This window comes from Citrus sinensis, chromosome 1 (genome assembly GCF_022201045.2).
Source record: "Citrus sinensis cultivar Valencia sweet orange chromosome 1, DVS_A1.0, whole genome shotgun sequence".
Taxonomy (NCBI): Eukaryota; Viridiplantae; Streptophyta; class Magnoliopsida; order Sapindales; family Rutaceae; genus Citrus; species Citrus sinensis.
The window spans coordinates 13,967,532-13,985,580 of NC_068556.1; the positions used below are offsets into that span (position 1 = coordinate 13,967,532).

Sequence of the window (18,049 nt, forward strand, 5' to 3'; positions counted from 1 at the left end):
TATGCACATTTATTTTAATAAATAAACACTAATAATAATTTCAATTTCGGATTCTATCTTGTCAGTACAAAAATAAACGCACTATTAAAATTTAGCCCGAGCCGTTGGAAATGCCAAGTAAGATATGGCTAGCAATGGACAATTTAGGATCCACGTGAAGGAATCACCCATTCACCCTACTTCAAAAATGCTTGTCCTCTTTTACGCCAAATTTAGCGCCCCATATCTAAGCGCGTGGAGCCGTTCACTTCTCCCTAAAATGATATAAATTAATTTTGCCAGAAAATTAGGAAATGGAAGAATATTAGAATTACCATTAGCTTTCTCACAAATATCTATAAGAAGGGGAAATCATAATAAGCATAAACACACACAGCTATTTACAACCCATGAAGATAAAAAAGCGAATCCATTCCAAGAAGAAAGAGAGAGAGAGAGAGAAAAAGAAAAAAGGCAAGAGGGAACAGGCTCTTTACAAAGCTTAAAAAGCTCTTAAAACAAGTACTCGGAGACACATCCACCTCCAGGCTCCCACCAAACAAAAGTGCTTTTTCTACTTATATACTTTGCACAACCATTAGCCAAGTCCATTGAAGATAGAGCCTCCCCTCCTCCCCACACAGATTTTAAGATTTACCAAGTTATATATATCTCTCTCTCAAATCCAAACACAAATACTACTCAAAACAAAAAGGATAAAAACAAACAAAATAAAAAAAAAAGTTTAAAAAGCAAAATACTCTGTGCTTTGGGGAATGCAAGTGCAAGCTTGCTCACAGCTCTCAAAGCTGTATCAGTGAAAAAAAATTCCTCTGTTCTGCTTATTACTACCCACTACTCCAAAACCCCAAAAACACATGCTGTTCCCTTTGTTTTCCTCTCATCTTCGTTGTCACTTCCACCAATATTTCTTCTTCTTCAACCCCCCACCCTTCTCTCTTTCTTGTTTCTTCTTTGATTGCTAAGTTTTGTTAATTCATTCAATTAGTATCGTTGCAAGTAACCAAAGATGATCACACTCGCAGACTTTTACCATGTCATGACTGCAATGGTTCCACTTTATGTGGCCATGATCTTAGCTTATGGGTCAGTGAAATGGTGGAAGATTTTCACTCCTGATCAGTGCTCAGGCATCAACCGTTTTGTTGCTCTCTTTGCAGTCCCCTTGCTCTCTTTCCATTTCATCTCATCCAACGACCCTTACAAAATGAACTTGAGGTTCATTGCAGCTGATACTCTTCAAAAAATCATAGTCCTTGTGGTTCTAGCAATTTGGAGCAAGTTGAGCAAAAGGGGTTGTTTAGAATGGACCATCACTCTATTTTCAGTATCAACTTTACCAAACACTCTAGTCATGGGCATTCCTTTACTCAAAGGAATGTACGGCGAGTTCTCTGGAAGCTTGATGGTGCAAATAGTTGTTCTTCAATGCATCATTTGGTACACTTTGATGTTATTCATGTTTGAATATAGAGGTGCCAGGTTGCTTATCTCTGAGCAATTCCCAGACACTGCTGGCTCTATTGTCTCAATACATGTTGATTCTGACATCATGTCACTTGATGGAAGGCAGCCACTTGAAACAGACGCTGAGATCAAAGAAGATGGAAAGCTTCATGTCACTGTCCGAAAATCAAATGCCTCACGATCAGACATTTTCTCAAGAAGGTCTCAAGGGCTGTCGTCAACAACTCCACGCCCATCAAACTTAACGAATGCAGAGATTTACTCTTTGCAGTCATCAAGAAACCCAACACCACGAGGGTCAAGCTTTAACCACGCTGACTTTTACTCAATGATGGCCGGTGGCCGCAGTTCAAACTTCGGCGCCACTGACGTGTATGGTCTCTCGGCGACGTCGCGTGGACCCACCCCAAGACCATCTAACTATGAAGATGAAGCTAATAATGCTAACAAGTCAAGGTTCCATCACTACCCGGCACCAAATCCGGGCATGTTTTCTCCAACTAATAATAATACTAGAGTTAATGCCAGTGCAAATAAGAAGGCTATTAATGGTCAAGCTCAGCAGAAAGGAGAAGATGGTGCTGGAGCTGGAGCTGGAGCTAGGGATCTTCATATGTTTGTTTGGAGTTCGAGTGCTTCTCCTGTATCTGATGTATTTGGTGGCCATGATTATAATAATAATGACCACAAAGAAGTGAGATTGGCTGTGTCACCACAAGGAGGAAAAGGTAGTTAGAAGCATTTCATTTAATTAATTAAAAGTATTTTTATTTAATTATCGATTAGAAGTAGCTTAATTATAATTTTACAGGAGAGGGTGGTGGTGGTCATGAAGAGTACATGGAGAGAGAAGATTTTAGCTTTGGCAACAGAAGAGGATTGGAGAGCAACAACAATGAAGGAGAAAAAGTTGGTGATGAGAAGCCTAAAGCTATGCCGCCGACAAGTGTAATGACAAGGCTTATACTGATTATGGTTTGGAGAAAACTTATCAGAAATCCCAACACTTACTCCAGCTTAATTGGCCTCGTTTGGTCATTAGTTTCGTTCAGGTACATGACATGTTAGCTCCACTTGTCGCTTTCGATCGGAGTAATGATGTTCACGGGAAAAAAAAAACGACAAAAATAGTGATAAATCAGATTTAATATCATAATTAAAAAAACAAAGCTATTCGACACTGATTTATTAATGCTTTATGTCGCCGTTTTGTTTAATACATTTTTCCTACCAAAAAATTTGCTTGTGTGCTCATCAGTTTTGGCATCTGAGTTTAGTTAATTGACCTAACTTGTTGGTTTAATTTGCTGCTGTTGCTTGCTTGTTTAAGGTGGAATGTACAAATGCCTGCTATTGTAGCAAAGTCCATCTCCATTCTGTCAGATGCAGGTCTCGGCATGGCCATGTTCAGTCTTGGTCAGTAAATGCTTCGTTATACTCTTTTTCCTTTAGTAATAAATCTTTTCTTATTCTCCCTTACTTTTTCATAATTAAATGTTGTAAACAAAGCAAAACAGTGTAGTCATGATAATGTGTTGGGTTTGCTTTATGTCTTTTAACTCAACAGATCCATCTCTTTTTGCCAAGTTTTTGATATAACGGGTAGTGATGGGTAGTAGTGGTGCTAGTGATGATGATGATGAAAGTTTTCTGGGGGAAAAACAAAAACAAAAATAAAAGTCTGACAAATGACAATGGGGAGAGATGTTGTGTTGGATGTTGGTGATGGGCATGCTTAATTTAATTTCTTTTTTGATGTGATGACATGCAGGTCTGTTCATGGCTTTGCAACCAAGGATAATAGCATGTGGAAATTCCATTGCAGCTTTTTCAATGGCTGTGAGATTCCTCACAGGTCCAGCTGTCATGGCAGCTGCTTCCATTGCTGTTGGCCTCAGAGGCGTTCTCTTACACGTTGCCATTGTACAGGTCACTTTACTCTCCTCTGCTTCCTTCTGACACAGCCAATCCAACTTAACTACAAAAGCTCCAAAATATTTGCTTTCTATAAAGCATATATTTTCTTCTCCTAGATAACGTTTTTTATTATTTCTCAAACCCATTTCAATTTTGTTTAAATAATGATCAAGTGCATGCAGAAACATTGAATCTTATTGAAGATATCAAATATTGTCATTTAGACATTATAATATACAATAGAAGTAACAAAGAACAAACAAATTAAGCACGCATGCTGAAGTTACCAACACCATCATCTGTGGAAAAAAAAATTAATCTAATGTCTATAAGCAAGAACTAATTGTTAAAGTATATAAATGAAGACCAAACAGGCATCTGTACATTTGCTAACACTTGTCCGTTTGCCTTTCATGTTCTTGGAATTTTTTGGATTGCAAAAACAGGCAGCTCTCCCACAAGGAATTGTCCCCTTTGTCTTTGCAAAGGAGTACAACGTACACCCTGATATTCTCAGCACAGGGTGAGTATATTTTTTCTGCACAAAAATTATAAGATTTCTTTTTTCCCTACTCTTTTATCTTATTGTTACTATTATTATCATTATGGTTATTCTTATCACTTACTTTTGCTTTTGCAGAGTCATATTTGGGATGCTAATTGCACTGCCCATAACCCTTGTCTACTACATCTTGTTGGGGCTATGAGGAGTGGCTGATGATTACCATGATTTCTGGTTTCCATGCAAAACCTATTAGGGTAGTATTGCATCAACATATCCAACGGTCGAAATTGAAAGAAGGGCCAACTTGAAGTATTAATTTCTGAAATGGTTTTACTTTTTCTTTTTACTAGTAAAATTGTAAAATCATGTTTGTAGTACATTTATAAAAGGGTATTTCTGTAGTTAATTATAATTATCTCATTAATTATTCATGCTAGTTGAAAATGCAACAAAGAAGAAATGAATGTGGCTAATCAATTGATGCCTATATAACGGCCTCGCAATTTTAATAGTAAAATTGTAAAATCATGTTTGTAGTTCATTTATAAAAGGGTATTTCTGTAGTTAATTATAATTATCTCATTAATTATTCATGCTAGTTGAAAATGCAACAAAGAAGAAATGAATGTGGCTAATCAATTGATGCCTATATAACGGCCTCGCATTTTGGGATAATCTTTCATTTTAATGCCCAAACTTGCTTGGTAATATTTCGGTGCATATTATATCATAATTAACTTGGAATCTCATAGTTAATCAGACACTAGTAAATCATGCAATGCGATTTCAAGCTTGTTTGTTATAATATCTCTTTTAACCCAATGGTGAAAACATTCATACAATCGTGATAGAATGCCAATGGAAAAGAAGAAACGCTAAGCAGCCAAGATTCTTTCCTAACAGTTAATATACTGTGTTTGTTAGTTGTTTTATTACGCTGGAGACGCCAGCCTCACCAAAGCTTACAAACCATGATCAAATATAGAGAGGGAAAGAAGCATGCCAAAGAGTGAGAGAAGCAGGAAAAAAATGTTTAAAGCTGAATGATTGTCCTTCAACGAGGCTTTGCCTTTATACTAGTTCAAGAATACAAAAATAATGAGTAACCAAAACGCCATAAGAATGAATGCTTGTCAAATAAGGAAATAAAAGTTGTACATGTACTATAAGAAAACTCCTTATTCTTTTTCTTTTTAACCTGTTTCGTAGATAAAATTTAAATTAATTTTTTTATTTTACACCTCTTTTGTAATTAAAAATTCGAACCGTCTACTAAATAAAATTACTTTAAAATTATTTATTAATTTGAAACTAGAAAATCAAATTACTACTACGTACAAGTAGCACTAAGAAAGATAGATCATGCCGACACGAACAGCCACTAAACGATAGGCGCGCATGTCGTGCACAGTCAACTGTATGCCTTCGATCCCACAATGATGAGGGCGTCACATTCATTTCGTAAAAGAAAACATTTTCCTTTTCTAAAATGTGAACCTTTTCAGTGGTTTATGTTAGCAAATCGTTTAAATTTATGGTTGAGTAACTGTGAACCATGAATAATTTTTCATTCACTAAAGCATGCCTGGAATGCGAGAATGATTATATGTTACTTCATAAATAATAGGTTTGGTCAAAAATAACATGCCATTTACCGAAATCGTAAAAAGTTAATGGATGACTATGAAAGGGCCGATAAAAGAAGAAAGATTTTGTAGTGACATTATGCTTATTGAGATTATAATATCAATGATAATATATGATTTTTGAGAGCCATGATTTAAGAATGTAAATAAGGTAGTGCACTGAGGGTCCCCCCATTACAGGATGGATGTGGACCTCTTTCGAATATTGGGAGACAATAGTCACATCCAAAGTTTCTTCTCCTTTCCTCCCTCTTCCTTTCATTTCTCCTTATTCTTTTACATACACATACTGCCTTTCCTTCACACCTTTCCTTTTCACACTTTAGTATATATATGTCTGGTGCTTTGTATTTATAAACATCCGATCTTATTAAAATAAGCGTTTCATGTGCTAGCTTATGACTTAAACAGAAGGCTGCCACCAAAAAAAGGCATCCTAGTTAATTTTCAAATATTACAATATCTCTTTTTATTTGATGAATTTTCTAATTTGGTATTAGGCAACACTACATTGTTATTATATTATTATTTAGATGGGTCGACTATCATAAACTTAAGGGGAAACTACACGCATTTGCTAAAGGCTATGTAATGAAAAATAAAAATCATCGATTCAATGTCCGGAAAAATAATGAAAAAAGATGGGAGACAACAAAGCTATAATTCGGGCCCTCTCTCTACCATTTATATTGTTTGAGTGTTGCTGTATTTTAACTCAAAATTGATATACTGTTGGAACAGAACTACACCTTCAGGACATATCATAAAGTTTCCAAAAAAAAAAATTACCAAAAAATATATTTAAGTCATTAATGCATCAATCTTTAGGCATGTAGATGTAGTTCCGAAAGAATAATATTTGTGATCCTAATATTTGAGTTATAATTTGAATTCTAATATTTTATTTCATGATTAACACAAGAGAGTGTACATTTAATAAATGCGAAAATCATAATTTTATAATCACAATGTTAATAATACTAACAACTTTGTCACGTTTACAAATTCTAGGTCCATTTTAGGAATTATTTATTTTTATTTGTTTTTATGTGTGATTTTTATGTTTTATAGGGAAATCCCTAAATTCATGAATTTTTTATGCTCATATTGGAAAGTGAATGTTAAATTTAGATTCTAGACACTCAAAAACCTAAGAGTTGTTGGAATTTATCACATCAGATTAGTACTTCAATGTTACGTTAATGATTTTGAAAGATTAAGATCGTTATGTGTCGGAGCTCCCATTCACCCCATTGCTTCAGATTTAGTACAAATTAATTTATTAATTCAACCACCTTGACAAAAAGAGCCAATAGAGGGTTTCGATTTCACTTGAGTTATGGTAATTGGTTAAGTTGGATCCCTCTATAATGCACTACATTGGTTATAATTTTTTACCATTGGATTATATCATTAAAGCTCATTTAAAGGCTGTGGTTGCAAGCTCACCAGAGTTACCATGTAAATGTCCACATTTGATCAAAACAAGAATTTGGCCAATATTAAGGCAAGCACAAACTATGTATGGAGTTTTTATGTGAGTTTTGTAGTGAATTTTAGTGTGAGTTTTATAGTGAATTTTAAGGGAAAAATGTAGTAAATAAAAAGAGATTTTCTCTTATCTCTTGGTTTCAATTTTTTTTAGATTGTGTTTTACAAATTAAGTTATCAAATAAATTAGTGTTTTGCTTGCCAACAAGAATGGTTAATTGTTGAGTACTGGAGAATGAATATTTATAATGGATAAAATTGTCATTTTGCATTCCAAGTCTCACTAACATTTATACTTTTATATATTTAACTCTTTTTAAACTTTGATTGTGTGTTATATTATAATTTGAGTATTTTATGTGTTTTCTTATAATTTGACTATTTTATGATTTCAGGGGTGTTTTTGTCATTTCACGATTAACGAGAAATAGGAGAGCAAAACTTATAGTATTTTTTTAGCTCAAAATAGCTAAAAACCTTATGAAGGACATAAAAGGTATTGTAATTTTAGGATTTTGGTGAGGCTTAATTGACGTGCCAGCATCCTACTGCATTGACTGATGATGTAGCAACATCCTATTAGATTGAAAAATGAGCTTACAATACATGAAATACACTAAATCAATGCTAGTTGATTTTGCATTGATTGATGATGTGGCATCACATTGTGGGACCGAAAAACACACATACATTACATGCAATTCATTGAATCACAGCCTTGGTAACATGTTCCATTTAATCATAGTTTGCCATGTGGTGTAATCCTGAGCATCCGAGTAGGGGAATTCCCAATTTGATAGCTCTGAATCCAAATTTGAGCTTCATTTGTGTAATTCTCACTCTATGTTGTATTATCTATGTATTTAAGAAAAATACTATTTTACCCCTAATTCAATTATGGGTGGCTAATTTAGTTTCAAGCTGTTGAAGGTGAAGCCTTAACATGATCCTTGGGATTAATTTAGTAAGTTTATTAACTCTCTCTCTTTGATTTATATGAATTGTTTTAACTCATTGTTGATAGATAGTAACAATCTTGTCTAAATTTTGCACGATATATCAGCTCCCTAGTATCATTACTATTTGACACAATGAGCACTTTACACTATATTTATTAGCGAGAAACTCCCCTCTTGTATTAGTGGTTCATCCCGACTCAGTGTTGACAGAGAATGCATTTAATTTATTTAGTGGACGGTCTTGCCACATTGTCAATAGTGGTTTATTATCATCTAGTATAACATGTACTTGACACCACATTAGTAGAAGATTATTTCCCCATAGCACAATGAGTGCCTGATACCATATTTACCAGAATGAGGACAATAAGGAGTGAAAATATCTCTTCATAAATTAATTGGAACTAAAAATGAATATTAAGCCCATGGTAAAGTGTTGAGTGTGAATCCAGAGACTAATCATTTGAATTTTTTTATCTTTAATTTATTCTTGCCATCTTTTTAATTTAAGTCCATTTACTGCTTAGAAATCACATTTGACCAATTTACATATAAATATGAAAAATTAACCTTACACATAATTAAATCTACCTCCTTGTGGGATCGACACCCTTCACCATTAATCCATGTTACAATAGATTTGTGCATTTATTAGTACAAGAAAATTTGCACAACAAGGTTTTTTGGCACTGTTATAGGGAAGACAAGTCATTTTAATTTGTGGAGTTAATTTGCTTTGTAAATATTACGTATATAGTTTTATGTGTAGGTTTTGAGTGTGTTTTCATAGTAAATATATAATAATGTAAGAAGGTTAGAATTGTAACATCTCCTCTCTTTTTATTTTCATTAGCCTTAATTTTTTTAATTTCTTGCATGCACTTTCGAAGGTCACAATCAAATAATCTAGAACCTATAGACCTTGAACTGGAAAAACACTTTCCACTCATAGACATATTGTATCAGAGGTTAAAATTGAGGATAAAATTGAAATGGATTTGAAAGAATAACCACAAGCACAAGGGATGCCACTTAAGAACTACTTCAGTCCATTAGATAATTTGTGCACGTTATGCATAATATAACTAAATGTAGCTGCTAGGAGTTTCGAGTTAAAACCTAGTGTGCTAAATTATCTCTCAACATTCTATGGCTTGGAAAACGAAGACGCACATAATCATTTGAATGATTTTCATGTTGTTTGCCAAACTTTTAAAGATGAAAATTTTACATATAAAGATGGTAAGCTTAGATTGTTTTCATTTTCTCTAAAGGATAGACCTCATTCTCGGTTTAATACATTGCCTGCTAATAGTATCACATCATGGGAACAAGTAGTAACAAAGTTTTTAAATAAGTACTTCTCAGTGCATAAAACCAACATTATTCACAGAGAAATCCCAGAGTTTTGAAGCATGGGAGCTATTCAACAAGCTACTCTTGAAGTGTCCATATTATGAGTACAAGAAGTAGCACCAATGTCAATACTTTTTGGAAAGACTATTGCCATATGTGCAAGAATGGTTAATGATGACAAGTGGAGGTGACCTAATTTCTTAAAAAGCATAAAAAATTTAGTATCTCTTCTAGTGACAAGCAAACAATGCCTAGCAGCGATGCTGATAATTTAGGAATGTGAGAAAAATCAAAGGAGTAACTAAAGTCCATGTCAACGAGTCAAGATCGGCAATCAAGGAAGTCAAAGATATAGTTGCAAGACTTTCTCGCCAAATAGCATCATTGATGGCTGCCAAATCAACAAAGCCACATGCTTATAATCAATATGACTATGATTAATAACCATATCAAGCCAATGCCATTGATAAGATGAGAAAGTAGTCGAACTACAACCCTTATTCTAATACTTATAATATTGGATGAAAAGATCATCCCAACTTTTCATGATCTCACACATTCCAACAATAGGGAATAGTAGCTCCAGCTCCTTCAATACAGCTAGTTCGTCAAGTTTGTCAAATCTCTTTACCACTATTTAAACAGTACAAACATAATCAGAGCTACTTATAAACCAAACCACAGGAAGAGAGACTCCAAAATTTTAATAACATAACTCACTCTATTCTGGGACAACAAAATCACACCATTAATGAGCTATAGATTGAGATGAGAGCTGGTATACATTCATAAGCCCAATCGATTCAAAACCTCAAAAAGATGGTGAGTTAACTTGTTTATTTAGTTTAAACCTTGGCAATGACCGTTAAGAAAGACAAATTCCTAAGCTAGCCAATGCCCAATCTAAAGGGAATACATGAAGTTAGTACCAGTTCGCCCTAACAGTATGAAGAGGTCAAAGCCTCATAACCTTATGAAAAGGCAAAGAAGTCGACAACAAAGTGTAAATGTCAATGAAAAATACAACTCAAGTTATACCATTTGTTAACATGTATGTGTCTATAATGATGATTTTGATGATCACAAATAAGATTAAGAATGATTAAGTTTTTAAAAGCTCAAATTATTTTTCATACATTTTAAATAAATTATTATTTTGATAATATAAAGGTTTTATTTTTAAAGGAAAAGTGATTTCATGAAATTAGTTGTTTTTCAAGTTCATGGTCTAATTGAAAAAGTTTTGAGAGCTTTGAAATCAACTAGTATTGTGTAAAAACTTTGGAAATAGACTTATTTGTAAAGTTTTATGAAGATTTGGCCATAGTACAATTATATAAAGTTTTGGGGTAAAATTATAATTTTAAAAAATAATTTCACTGTAGCGATCACTGTAGCAAACAACTAATTGTTTAGGAGATAACAACTAATCGTCATCGAACCAAATTGAAGATTAACTTGTAAACACTGATGGCAAACCGACATCTAGAAAACGATGATCCGATTTTTGAAATTATAGCACAACGGTCACTTATTCAAGTTAAAACGACAATTCGATAAAGGCTAACAACGATCTGATTGTGTGCTGAAAGTCAATAACAACTAGTTTTCAGCTCCAACTATAAAATGACTCAATCAAATTCAAATCTAGAGAGTCTAAGAGTTATCATTGAGCTTTCTACTCAGTATACAACCATTATTATGCTTTAAAATTGTTCTTGTTTCACTGATTCACAGTTTGAGCTTTCATTTGTAACCATATACATTGTGTGTGAGAAATTCATTTGTAATCTTTATTTTTGAGTGATTGTAAGTGTTAGGATACACTTGGGTTAAGAGATTGAGAATAATCTCTTGTTGTAAAGGTCTATTGACACCGTGGAAGTCAATTGTAAGAGTTTTTGAAGCCTTGGAAGCTCACTTAGTGAAATCCTTAAGCCGGGTGAGCTTGGAGACGTGGACGTAGGCACGGTTGGCTGAACCACGTAAAAATCTCATGTTTGCTTTCTCTTACCCTATCTCTTTATTTTTCATTGCACGTTAATTTGTTTATTTCGAATTTGGTTGCTTTGTTTAAATTGCATTAAGTTTTAGTTGCTTAAATTTTTAGAATCCTAATTCACCCCTTCTTGGGTTGCCTAGTTAGTATTTCACCATTAGACTCTGAAGAATCATCACCAAAAGAGAAAGAAAAAAGCAGAATAGGAGAATATGTCCCTAAAGCCTCATTCCCTTAGAGGTTAGCTAAAGCAAAGAAGGAAAATTCCTCTGGTGAGATTATAGAGATCTTTAAATAGGTAAGTGTTAACATCATTTAGCTTGACGCTAAAAAACTAGTGCCCTCTTATACTAAGTTTCTTAACGACCTTTGCACTAAAAAGAGAAGCATTTATGTTCAAAAGAATGTCTTTCTAATAAAAAACATTAGTTCTATACTCCAACACAAAATTCCTCAAAAATTCAAAGACCTAGGTTCACTTCACTATATGTAGTATTGGGAACCACATATTTAAGAATGCTTTATTGGACTTAGAAGCCAATGTAAATCTTTTGCCTTACCTAGTATTTTTGAAACTTGGATTGAGAGAATTACACCTAACTCTAGTTGTGTTGCAGTTTGCAGATCGATTCATGAAAATACCTCACAGTATTGTAGTGGATGTACTTGTCCAAGTAGAAAAGTTTTATTTTCTTATTGAATTTATTGTGATTGACACTCCACCAATAGAGGACTCAAGGAAGCACATTTCCATTATTCTGGGCCGACCTTTCCAAAGAATTGTCGATGCCTACATTCATTGCAGGAATCAAAATATAATGTTGTCCTTTGGTAACATGATTATGAAGTTGAATATCTTTAATATTGCCAAACAACCTCACGATGGAGATGAAAGAATTCTTGATATGGTTTTAATTAGAGAATTAGTTGATTATACTTTTCCGTCTAACCTTAGTGATGACTCTTTGCAAACATATTTAACTCACTTTGGTTTGAATTTTGATATTTACAGATCAATCGACGAGATCAATACCTTATCCAATTCTTTACCATCTATGGATACTAGTAAATAGAACTCAAGAATAGAGCAACTGGCACCAACGAGGAAGAAACTCAGCTTATTATTGAAATCACCACCAAAGCTTGAGTTCAAACCACTACCCAACATTTTGTAATATGCATTCTTAGGAGAAAGAAACACTTTGCTTGTAATCATTTCATCTTCTCTTGATGACAAGCAATAGAGTAAGTTGTTGGGTATTTTAATAGAGGTAAACAAGTATTAGGATGGACCATAGTTGACATAAAAAGTATAAACCCAATAGATTACATACCTTACATTCATCTTGACAAAAATGTTAAACCTACTAGGGAAATGTAACATTGACTAAATCCTAATATAAAAGAAGTCGTTATAGCTAATGTTCTTAAACTATTAAATATAGGTATCATTTACCGTATTTGTGATAATTCATGGGTTAGTCTTGTATAAGTTTTTCCCAAAAAGTAAGAGTCACAGTAGTTACCAACACCGATAGTAAACCAATATCCATTGAAGTAACTATAGAATGGCGCATATGTATTGATTATAGAAAATTGGATTCTGTTATATGAAAAAACCATTTTCCTTCACCATTAATCAATCAAATACATAATAGATTAGTAGGTTCTAATTTTTATTGCTTTCTAGATGACTATTTAAAATATAACTAGATTCTTATAGCACAAAAAGAACGAGAGAAAAACTATTTTAGCTTGCCCTTTTGGCACTTTTATATATAGGAAAATGCCATTTGGATTATGCAATGCACTTAACACATTTTAACAAGGCATGTTAAACTTTTTTTTTTAATATGGTTGAATATTCCTTGAAGTCTTTATGGATGACTTTTCTATTTTTGGTGATTCATTTGATCAGTTTTTGTATCATCTAACACAAGTTTTGCAGAGATTTATAGAGAAGAATTTGGTCTTGAATTGGGAGAAGATAAATTGTCTGTCGACAATGAACTTACTAAATTGATCCCATGGATTATGTTGATCACCATCAATCCAAGTTTAAAATTAAATTAGCCACTCATAATTGAACTAAGGGTAAAATGATAATTTTATGAAAGTACATAAAAAGTACAAGATTTAGTGAGAACTACACAAAATAGAGCTCAAATTTGAATTCAGGGCTGTCAAATTAGGGGGAGTCCTCTATTTACAGATACAATGAGTAAATTATGGCCATCGGATGAAAAAAATTCGAATACTTAGACTTGTACCATGTGGCAAGATCAGATTGGTTGGAAGACATCATTAGGTCATATAATATGCTACAACATCATCAGTCAATGCCACATCAACATTATTCAGTCAAATAGGATACTGCCATGTCATTGGTCAATGCTACATCATTGGTCAATGTCACATCAATATTTTTCAGTCCAATAGGATACTACCACGTCATCTTGTCAATGCCATGTTAGCTGGCCAATGCCATGTCATTTGGGCCCCACCAAAATCCTAAAATTATGGTTTTCAGCTTTCTGAACTAAATAAAGATGATATTTGTTTTGCTATCTGACTTCTCATTAATCATGAAATGACCAAATGCCCTTAAAATGCATAAAAGATTTAAATTACAACATATCTCACACAATTAAAGTTTAACAAATTTAAATACATAAAAGTAGAAATTTTAATGAAGTTTGGAGTGTAAAATGATAATTTTACCCTTTGTAAATATACATTTTTCAGCACTTAACACATCCTTCAACAAGCTCATTGGTAGTCCCTACCAATTAAGCGGTAGTATCTAGTAAAATCCAAACCAAATTGAAATCAATTTATAAACCAGAAATTCTATTCTTCCCCTTCGTTACTCAATCATCAATCAACAGTTTAGCAAACCTTTTTTTGTAATCAACGATGTTTGATATAATGATTATAGAGTTTGATTAAAATAAAGTAATACTTTCATACTTACCATTTCATCGATATTGCTTCCTTTGGTAGCAGGTTTATTTGTAATGTTTTACTAACCAACTCTAACCGTTTTATGTGAACACTCTCTGCTTGCTTAGGCATGAGACCCAGTTACTAAGTAAGAGTTCACGCAAGCTCGATCAACTCTCACCGTTTTACACAAATACCCTCTGCTTACTTAGGAAAGAGACTCGATTACTAAGTGAGAGTGTTTTGTTTCTTTGTTTTCTTTTTTTTTTGGGTAAAATGACTACTGCCTTTGGTTATTGCTTGCGAATGAAATGAAATCTCAACTTACCACCACCACTAGTAGTCGTGTGTCTAGAATGGTCAGTTGAATCTCTCAAGATGGCAAAGGTAGACAAAAAGGTCAGTTAATAATATCGGAATGGAGAATTCCAAAATTTAGTTTTTTTCCAATTATTATTATTTAGACTCCAAGACTAAAAAGATGTGTGTCTAGAGTAACTAAACTTCATATTCGGCCATCTTTTTAAAGGATGCTTTTCTGTACTAAGCGACCTTTGACTTAAAAAAATAAATAAATAAAAAAGGTTAGTTAGAATACAAGAGCACAACTGTCATTTATTTCATAATTGTCAACTATTCCCTAATTTCAACCAAAACGAGACATAATCCTCAATGTCTTGAAAGAAAGAAGTAGAGTTCAAAAGACAATATCTGAATATTGCAATAGAAAATATTTACAAACAAAAAGTTAAATCTAATTTGTGCTTCTTAGTACTACTGCTACCATCATCAGTCGACTAATCCAACGCAAGAATCTTGTGATTTAGCTCTGATCTTTAAGATTCTAAAAGATCAAGTAACTCATTAGCAGTAGAAGCACAAAAAAAAAAACTTTTTCGCTGTAAATAAAATGAAATGATTCTCAATTGCACGGTTAATAAATGCTATCAAGTTATCATAAAAGTTATTAATATTTAACAAACTGATGGACTACTGATGAATGTTCAACTGGGCCCAAGAAGCAAATGTAATTAGTGCTTCTATAGTTACAAGATCTTCGGCAAGAAAATGAAAGTGTCAGCTTGTTTTAGCATTTCGGTTATTCTTTCTTGCATACTTGAGACAACTAACTCCTCTCCAATTAGTGAGCCGAGCAGGCATCTTAGAGGTTTTAGGGCTTTTGGGATGATGCCTAGCACTTAGCTTCCCCTAGTAAAAGCAACTTTTGAGACTAGCTTTGATAACCCCCAGTCACCTCCTCCATATACCAAGTGTAGTTTTCTTTCACCTATGACATGACCAAGATGCATAGTGCTAACATATATGTATCCATAATGTTGATTTTGATTATAACAAACAAGATTAAGAATGATTATGTTTTTAAAAGCTCAAATTATTTTTCATATATTTTAAATAAATCATTATTCTCATAATATAAAGGTTTTATACCTAATGGAAAAATGATTTTATGAAATTGGTTATTTTCAATTAATAGTCTAAATTGAAAAAAGTTTTGAAACTCTAGAAGTGGACTTATTTGTAAATTTTTATTAAGATTTAGCTCATAGTATAATTATAGAAAGTTTTGGAGCAAAACTATAATTTTGGAAAATAATTTCACTTTAGCAATCACTGTAGCAAATGACTAACCGTTTACTTAAAATGACTAACCGATAAATTCCAGAGAGGTATTAATTTATTTTTCAAGTCTCTAGAAATAAATGGCTAACCGATAACTTTAAACGGTGAACCGACTATTTGAAATCTCAGCACAACGGTCATTTGGACTACTCAAAATGGTAAGTCGATAGCAGTTAGCGGCAATCCGATTTCTCTTAGAAAGTTAACAACGGCTAGTTTTCAGCTCCAACTATTAAATAACTCAATCAAATTCAAACAAATATAGATATAGGAGCTATCATTGAGCTTGCTACTGGGCATATACCATTATTGAGCTTTAAACTTGTTTTTGTTTCTTTGATTCACATATTGAGCATTAATTTGTAATCAAACACATAGTGTGAGAGAAAATTCATTTGTAATCTTTATCCTTGAGAGGTTGTAAGTGTTGGGATACACTTGGGTTAAGAGATTAGGGATAATCTCTTGTTGTAAAGGTCTATTGATACCTTGGAAGTCAATTGTAAGAGTTGTTGAAGCCTTGGACGCTTGCTTGGTCAAATCCTCAAGCTCGGTGAGCTTGGACGCCTGGACGTACCCATGGTTGGCCGAACCATATAAAAATCGAGTGTTTGCTCTCTCTTACCCTATCTCTTTATTTTTCATTGCGCATTAATTTATTTATTTCAAATTTGGTTGCTTAGTTTATATTGCATTAAGTTTAGTTGTCTAAATGTTTAGAATTCCAATTCACCCCCCTCTTGGGTTGCCTAGTTAGTATTTCATATAACTGCCATGACAAACTCTTTACATTTGCCATAATTAAACCTAGAAAGCACACCAACATTTTTGAGTTATCTGCGCGAAGTTACTGCCATTGAGACAATTCTGAAAAACTATTTATGAGTTGTTTGAAAAAGAAGCTCATATTTAAACTTAGAAAGCGCACAAACATTTTTGAGTTGTCTGCTCGAATTTGCTACCATTGGGATAATTCTAAAAAACTATTTGTGATTTGTTTGAAAAACAAAAGTTGGTATTTAAAGATCTTGGTGATGAATATAATAATATGCAATTGTATATGGGGTGGTGTATTTATCAAATGACGCGTAAAGTTAGTGGTTCAATGGTTAAAAGCAAAGAGTAAAAAGAAACAAACAATAATTAGATATAAAACCACATTATTGAAAGTAATAATGCAAACGATAAAAGAACAGTAAAATAAAAGGATATGTACTGGTAATTTTGATTGTGGCTAACATCTTCCTCTGGTTTTACATCTAGAAATAGCTCAAATGCCTCCCTCTATTGGTCAAAGATAGGCTTTTCATCTAGTTTTTTTATAAACTAGTAAACATGGTTGTTTATAGTCAGATTCCCGAAACTGTATCATACACATTCTTTCTATAACAATGACCATAACTAGGAAATTGCTCTCTATACGTATCCATTGGGATGTACATAAAAAGTCAAAAGGGTGTCATCCAATGACTCTTTATTCAAGTCATCCCTAACTAATTGAGTGTTATCTTCCTTGTTACTAGACACCATTTCCAAATATTTACATGGAAGTCTTTTGCAATCAATTTAGGCACACGTATGACAAGAAACTTGGAGCCGTTTAGCCCTTCGTTTTCTTGAATAGTTTCTTTCTCATAACTAGGCATGTGGGCAAAAACTTTGGGAGGTAATTCCCTTGCTAATCGTACTTTAACTTTAATTAACCAACGAATATCAACGGGGGTGTTATTTCTCATAAGTAGTTGCAAGCATTCAGAAGCTTTGTAGATCGTGAGAATTACATTTTGAGGGAGAGAGGAAAATTGCTTGTGAAGCTTTGCAAGAATTGTGTTCCTATCCATGCCTTGGCTGGAGAATATTAGTTATTATGGGAAACTGATGGAACCGACTTCAATCGTCACAGAGTACTGCTATCCGCCACTTAACCAAGGTAATAGATGACAATGCACCAAATAAAAGAATTAATCTAGCAAAAACAAAGCACAAGTGAAAGCAAACAATAAAATAAAAACACACAATGTAGAAAGTGGAATGTTAACTCACCGCCGTCACTTTATTGAGGCTACAAGAAAAATGATATTTTGTAACAAAAATTTTAGTCATCGAATATAACAAATTAGTCACC

At 33.4% G+C, this 18,049-nt stretch overlaps 1 protein-coding gene across 1 annotated transcript; it reads left to right on the forward strand.

Moving 5' to 3' along the window:
* The first annotated feature begins 402 nt into the window (after positions 1-402).
* LOC102622023 (probable auxin efflux carrier component 1c) lies at positions 403-4,320 on the forward strand. Its single transcript, XM_006490709.4, has 6 exons — positions 403-2,195; positions 2,279-2,519; positions 2,798-2,883; positions 3,239-3,396; positions 3,831-3,907; positions 4,025-4,320. The coding sequence occupies exons 1-6, from the start codon at positions 1,010-1,012 to the stop codon at positions 4,089-4,091; spliced, it is 1,815 nt and encodes a 604-aa protein (XP_006490772.1). The 5' UTR covers positions 403-1,009; the 3' UTR covers positions 4,092-4,320.
* Positions 4,321-18,049: the final 13,729 nt, after the last annotated feature.